Source organism: Condylura cristata, unplaced genomic scaffold, assembly GCF_000260355.1.
Source record: "Condylura cristata isolate star-nosed mole 26May11 unplaced genomic scaffold, ConCri1.0 scaffold00018, whole genome shotgun sequence".
Lineage (NCBI taxonomy): Eukaryota > Metazoa > Chordata > Mammalia > Eulipotyphla > Talpidae > Condylura > Condylura cristata.
The window spans coordinates 18,903,769-18,911,337 of NW_004567119.1; the positions used below are offsets into that span (position 1 = coordinate 18,903,769).

Below are 7,569 nucleotides of genomic sequence, written 5' to 3' on the forward strand. Positions count from 1 at the left end.
GGAGGAGGCGGGGGAGGGAAGGAGGGGAGGGGAGGGCCGCGCCGCGCCACCTAGAGCCCCGCGCTCCGGAAGTAAAGGAGCCAGACCACCCGCTAATGGATGCGGAGCGGAGGGTCCGCTGACCGCTCTCGGCGCCAGGGTAAGTATGGGCCAGGGCACGCGGTCGCGAAGAGCCGAGCGCTCAGCCCTTGACCCTGGCGCCCCTCTCTTCCACCTCCGTCCAGGCGCCTCTCCATCACCGCATTGCGGAGGTGGGCCTGGGGCATGGTCTACGGCGATTTGGGGTCCCTCTCCCCACTCCCACCCCCTATTCAGCGGGCGAGTGGTTGGGTTGGGAGAGGAGAATTCGCTAAGTCTCCTGGACGGTCGCGGGAGGAGGGAGGGGCAGGGTCGGTACTGACGATGGGGTCGGGGTGGCCATACCGAGCGCGTGACCCCAAAGCCTCAGTCTACCCACGGGCTTTGGTGGGCTACTGAGAACAGAGATTGAAATAGAAGGCTCTTATTTTTGCACAGTTGTAGGGGAGGAATGCTGAGGGGCAGAGCAAATGGGGATCGGTAAGTATAGAGAGCCACGTCGGTCTACCACGGTCGGTGAGAGTGTGGCACATTCAGTGTGTGCAATCTGCAAGTTCCATCCTGGTGCCGCAACTTACAAAATGAGAGAAGGTGGGGACCTGCTATCTTGCCCGAGGGTCCCGCGCATCTCAACTGCGCCACTGCAGAAAGGCCAGAAGAATATCCTGATTTATCTTTCACACACCACTCCCCACATCTTCAGCTCTTTCCCGCACCCCTAGCACCCGTTTTCATCTCTCCCCCACCCCACCACCCGCGTCTCCTGTGGCGCAGTGCGCCACGGTCGCGGGGGTTTCCCTGGTTGCCAAATGCTGCAAGCATGTGGCCACAGCGCCGCTGTCCTTACAGTGTGGGGAGGGGGGGAGTGGGGGAGCTAAGAGATAGAGTGTCGGCTGCTGTGATCGATCGCTTTGAATTGTATGAGGCCAAGCAGGGGAAAGGGGTGTGGGGGTTGGTTTGTAAGTGTCTTTGGTCCGGTTGCTGGACATCCAAGGGAGCATTTTTATTTGTGCCAGTAACATGGTCTCTGATGGTCCTTCGCTGCTCATTCCTATCCCCCACGTAGTCTCCATGTATCAGTCCGCACCTCAGTGGCTTCAGCCCCGCCCCTCTCCAGAGTGACAAAATCCTGCAGAAACGATGCTCATCCTTGGGTGGCTCAAGAGGGAGGTCTGAGCATGCTCAGTAACCAGGGTGGGTTTAGGCTAAGCTCTTTACTGCAGGACTGTCGTGCTGTGCAGTGTGACCAAGGATACTATCCCTTTGCCACCCCTGGAAGGATTAAATGTGGATACCCAACCCCCATGTGCCCAATTGTGATACTTAAATTTGTGAGTGGACTTAAATTTAGTGGACAGCCACAGTTTGAAGATAAACCCACCAGGACGGAAGGGGGGAGGGATAAAGAATGCAACAGACCCGGGAAAGGGCTTCCAGGAACCAGCAGGTGCCCAGACTTAGCCCACAGTATGCGCCTAGGATTGCTTTATCCTACTCATGACAGTCCTGGGCTAGGAGCAGTTTTCAGGGTAGGAAATCAGAATGGGAGAGATGGAAGCCCTTTGCCCAAGTTCAGTAGCTAGTAAAATGATCCAGCAACCAGTGGGGCAATGTTGAAGACTTCCACCTGAAAGTCTGGCTCCTTTCCAACCTAGCCCATCTTTATTTAACAAAAAATACAAGAGTTCCACATTCCCCCCCCCATACTCCAAATATTTCTATCATGACCCACTATGTATCAATCACATTTCACTTGCCATCTTTTTTTTTTTTTTTTAAGGCTGCATTGCAGGTAGGGGAATACATTTTGAGAAAATACCGTATTTCTTTCTGGACTGTTGATTCCTTTCTACATCTCATTTTTCCTCTATTGGGGAAAGAGGAGGAACCATTTCTTAAGAAGGGAAATGAGGCCCACCCTCCCTGGTGGCGCAACAAGTTAAAGTACAGCATTGCAAGCCAGCCACAGCCACTTCAGTGCTAGTTTGATCCCTGGCCCTGGAGGTGACTCACATGGCAGGGCAGACCTCTCTTGACCTGCCTACTGCTCCCCTCAGCAATGTACTTCATTGTTCTGCCTGTTCTGTACCCAGGTCTGTCTCTGGTGAATCCTCTCACCACCCCTGCACCTCTGCCCTGCACCCCAATTCTGTATGCATAAATAAACAAATCTTAAAAGAAAAAAGAAGGGAAAATGAGATGTGAGTAAGTGACTGGACTTGAAACCCTGGGGTGTTGGACTAGAGCATGACCCAGCATTTTGCCCTCCTGGGCCCCTGGAGCATGCCATGACATTAGCACATTCCAGAAGGACTTGGTAAATATGTCTGCAGCTCCAGCTGCAAGTTGGCATCTGTGGCATATGTACCACGTTCTGGCCAGTGATGTCCAGGTCTAGGGAATAAGGGTATAACCTCTTAACACATAATCCTCAGCAGTCCCTGGATAACTAAGGAGCTCTTCACAAGCTCTGCATGGATGGAATTCCTCTCTTTTTTTCTCCCTCACATGATCCATTCAAGTTCAAATGCTGTGAAGTGTCATGTTAGTAGCTTGCCATTTATAGTAAAAGAAACACCTGTTGTGCTTTTTGCAAAGACTGACCAGTGATAACACAAGCGAACTAATTTATAATTTCAAGTTTAACATACTTAGCTCTTAGATTTTAAAAATATTTATACCTATGTTGTTATTGTATCTTTATGATTATGTCATATTAAAGCATATTATAAAATTATATTGTTATGCTCATGTTATTTCTAAATGTTTGACTGATTTCTAACTGGATTTTTAAAACAAAGAAATGAAGTGACAGTATTACTTAATAGATTAAATTTTAAAGATTGTCACATTTTTAGTAAATGTGTTGACAAGCTTCATCCTTGGGTGTTAGCAAGCCATAAGAGTGCACTGTCATCATTTATGTGTAACAGGGCAGCTTGGCTTGCTGGACCCGAGGTCCTGACACGCCATTGTATGTATGAAGCTGGGTGACATCTTCCTTGCTAGAAGCTGAATAAGTAAAGTCCTTGACTCTCAAGGGTCGTTCTGGATCACATAAACAGGTATCTAGTCACCTCTCCTGACTTCATTCTTCTTGTGGGAAAGATTTTGAGTCTGGTTCACAGCTGGGGCTCACCAAGTCACCAAGTCTGATGAGATATGGGGGTCGGGGGTGGGGGGAGCCAGATTGCAGGAGCGTTGCCAAGAGAAGTTAAAGTCACTGTAAGCAAAGCAAAGAGTGGGACAGACACAAGTGCCATGGGAGGCAGAAGCTCGCACTTCCGTCCTAAATATGAGCACAGATGCTTCCTGGGAAGAAGAGGACTGTGTGGCAAAACTAACCGTTTTTTCCCTGGGTGTCGAAGCCCCTCTGCTGTGAGACTTCTCCCAGGGATTGCTGGGTGCCAGAGTGGAAGGTGTTTCCCCACTGGCTAGAAAGAGGTGAAGCAGCCGTGACCAGGACCGTGATGAAAGTAGCTCTGGAAGGTGCTGGTGGCAGAGATGTGCCCCGGGGGCTGCTGGCATCTGTGGGAGAAACAGCAGCCTTTGGGCTATAGCACCTCGGGCAGTGGCATTGCCCCACCTGAGACACTAATCTGCTGTGGGCCCAGCAGACTGCCTTTGGAGTAACCAGACCTACGACCCATTCACTGGGGGGGAGTGGGGGGAGTGCACAGTGAAGGCTATAGGATTAGAAGGTCATCCAGAATATTCTCAACCCCAAGGCTGTGCCTCTCTGCCCCATCCGTGTTGGTTTCTGTAGAGTAAAAACACGGGGGTGATGGCTCTGGCACTCTTGCAGGGCTGGTGTAGGACCATGAGTGTGGATGATCAGAAATCCCTGATGGTGATGGGGATCCCGGTGCAATGAGGCTGAGATTCAGGAGGTTCTCCAGCAGACTCTACAGTCTCTGGGCAGGTATAGACTGCTTGGCAAAATATCCAGGAAACAGGAGAACGCCAATGCTGTCTTACTGGAGCTGATGGGGCACATGATGTCTCAGTGATCCCCAGTGAGGTTCAGGGCAAGGGAGGCATCTGGAAGGTGATCTTTAACACCCCAAACCAGGACCCTGAATTTCTGGAAAGACTCAATCTTTTTCTAGAAAAAGAAGGTCAGACAGTTGCAGGCATGTTCAGGGACCTGGGGCATGAGGGCATGACTTCCCCCACTGGGCCCTGCATGTCACCAGAGCTACTGGCCCATTTGGTGGGACAGACAGTAGCCCATGCCGGCAGCCTCTGCTACCCTTGAGATACTGGAAACTGAGGGTTTTCTCCGGAAGCACCCCAAGGAGGAGCCCTTTGAAATCTGGTTGGAACAGGCCATTGAGATAGTCAAAGAGTGGCCAGTAGCAGAGGCAGAAAAGAGGTGACTGATGGAAAGCCTGCGTGGCCCAGTGGTGGACCTCATGCATATAGTGCAGGCAGACAACCCGGCCACCAGTGTGGAGCAGTGTTTGGAGGCATTTAAGCAAGTGTTTGGAAGCCTGGAGAGCCATCAGACCTCCCAGGTGAGATACCTGAAGACCTATCAGGAGGTAGGAGAGAGAGTCTCAGCCTATGTGTTATGGCTAGAGACCCTGCAGCAGAGAGCCGTGGAGAAACCAGCCATCCCTAGGAATATCGCAGATCAGGTCCACCTGGAGCAAGTCGTGGCTGGGGCCAGCCGTAGCAAAATCCTCTGGTGCAGGCTTCAGCCACCTCCCAGCTTCCTGGAGTTAATGGAGGTTATACGGGAAGAGGAAGAAGAGGAGGCGTCTTTTGAAAATGAGAACCTTGAAGAAGCAGATGAGGGGAAAGGCTGTGGCCACTGGGATAATGAGGCAGATGACTAAAGGCCAAGGCAGAGCCCCCCACAGCAGGGGCCTGGGATGGCCAGTTTGCCAGGCTCTGACTTTGTCAGTGTTTCTTTTGGCACACAATGAGAACCGAGGCATTTACTCCAGGACTTTCCTAGAAAACAGTATCTTGGACGCTACATAGTTTTCATAAACAAAAGACCAAGTTCCAAATATAAAATAGTCTAAATGAATCTACACTACTCCTACTCAATGTTTCAAGTTCCCCCAAATAGACCAAAGTTTACCCAGACCATAGAAGAAAGCACTAATGTGAGGAAAACTCTTGGTATCTTTAAAAATCTGAACGGTTTGTCTCATCAGGTGTTTTTCTCACTCAAATCAGCAAATGTTGAGTCTCTAGCACTGTGAGGACTGTTCAAGGGCAACATTTGGGAGCCTATGTGCATAGGCCGTGTGCTGAGGGTCTCAGTGTCTCACTAAGGACCTGGCCTTGATGTGTGCAGAGCTAGATAACTTCACGAGTAAATATGTTCACAGCCCGGTAACATGTCATTGCCAACTGAATCCAATCATCTCTGCCTTGAGATTTCTTTCTTTTCTTGCTTGGGTAGCAGATAGAAGGTTCCAGGCACTATGTTCAGCCCCCAAACCATAGACTTCGCAACCTAATCCCTGCTTCAAGAGGTGCATGGTGTTGGGGACATCCTCGGCGAGGGTAGGCGTCTGCAGACATGGTGGGGAGCGGGCCGGTACAGGCTGCTGGTGGGCTATCAGCAGATGAGAAAAGGTGTTTAATGTTGACAACAAGCATAATGGAGAGGACACGAAGTCACAATTACTGAGGGATTCCCGTGTGCCAAGTGTTTGGTGTCTATCTCACTTAACGTGTCCAGCTACATGGAGGGAGTACAGCTTTGCTCTAACTGAAATAAAAGAAGCTGTAACTCGGAAGGGTTCAGTCTGTCTCCTCAGTATCAAAACACCAACCGCCATTTTGACTCAAGCTAATCTACCCCATGCCACAAAACTGGTGTTTCAAAGTGTGCACTGCAGAGATTTTCCAGCAGTCCCATCTTTAAAATGAATTTTAATCTTTTAAAACCTCTGATAAATGTCAGGTAGACTCAAGTGGGTTGATGTACGAATTTTAACACATTGGCATTCACAACAGGTTTGCTTTTGTTTCCAGATGGACTTGTTTTGTGCAGGCCTTGGAAGAAAGTTTCCCTTGCCCTATGTGAGCATATATCTGAACTCCTTTCAACTGTTCATAGGTGAAGGGAGCTATCATGCCCTTGGGCATTTAAGTCTAGCTGGTGCGTGTTCTGTGATGTCAAGTGTGTAGTAGAACATAAATGAGGCCCATTCAGTTAAAAGTTGGACAAGCCTCTCACACATTTGATGTATAATCATAGCTTTGTGTTTACAAAATCGGGTTGCTTAATTTCTCTAAAAGTCACTTTCCTCATCAGAAAACTGGAAAGGAATTGCATAGCATTGTTGCACGATTAAATGACTTAGTGCCTTGTAAGCATTTAGTATGATGTCTGAAACATACAAACCCTTCATATGTGAGGCTTCTTGTCCACTCAATGCATGTTCTCTAGTTTTACAATTGTACAGTAAAAAGTAAATATGTAATCTGTCAGTCAAGTTGTGACAATATCGCATTAGAAATCCATAGCTCTTATTATAAGCTAAGTGCTTATTGTTTGTGATCTTTGTGATAAATATTCCAGCAATTGTTGACTGTTGTTAGTCATTTGACTTTGAAATTATAAGTTATTCTTTCTGATCACAGATAAATTTTAACTGAAGAATACACTGAGATTGTAAGATTGTAAGAAAAGCATTTTGTAAAAAAAAAAAAAAGTGCCATTCGTGATCAGTTATTCAAAATATATTTTCAGTCCTCTTCAGCCAAAGTGACACAATTGTCCAATACACCCTCATTTCATGCATTTTGTATCCATGGAAATGGTCTCACATTCATTTAATGATAGTATACAAAGTAAAATGCTATAAATGTACAGTTATAAAATAAATACATGCCAATAAAATTCTGAGTTTCTTCTATTTCATGTATTGTGGTTCTGTATCAGCTATTACTTGAAAGGATCTCATTGCTAAAAACAAACAACAAAAAGTTGAGATAAATTTATAAAATCAAGCAAAAACCAAAAGATCTTGGACTCTTCTTGACAAAAAAAAAACCTGAGAGTAAAATGCTAGAAATAGAATGCTTGGGCCTTGTCTCCCAGGAGGAGAGGGTCTCAGTCCATCCATCATTGATTTCCCTTTTAAAATACATGGAAATGCCAGATGGAGGCCCTTTCCCTCAGAGACCTCCAACTCATGTAAGCAAGTAACTTACAGATAAATTATCAGTCTGATGAAGCAAGTAACTGTACAGATAAATTCAAATGCCCTAAAGGTAAAATATTGCATCTCTTGGATGAAGTCATTCTTTACCAACTAGAAATTCCTCTTGCCTTTGGCCCTCTTAAAATTGCTTCTCTTTGGGCCCTCCCTGGTGGCACAGTGGGTTAAAGCACAGCCCTAAGAAGTTAAAGCCTATGCATCACTAGTTCGATCCCAGACCCAGAGGTGATCCACATGGCACGGCAGACCTCTCCTGGCCCGCCGACTGCTCCCCTCAGCAGTGTACTGCATCAATCTGCCT

The 7,569-nt window shown here is 47.5% G+C and overlaps 1 protein-coding gene across 1 annotated transcript; it reads left to right on the top strand.

Moving 5' to 3' along the window:
* Positions 1–3,862: 3,862 nt before the first annotated feature.
* Positions 3,863–4,919, top strand: PNMA2 (paraneoplastic Ma antigen 2). Its single transcript, XM_004695907.1, is given in 5 exon segments — positions 3,863–3,945; positions 3,947–4,071; positions 4,074–4,313; positions 4,316–4,366; positions 4,369–4,919. Coding segments are annotated over 5 exon segments (1,050 nt in total).
* Positions 4,920–7,569: the final 2,650 nt, after the last annotated feature.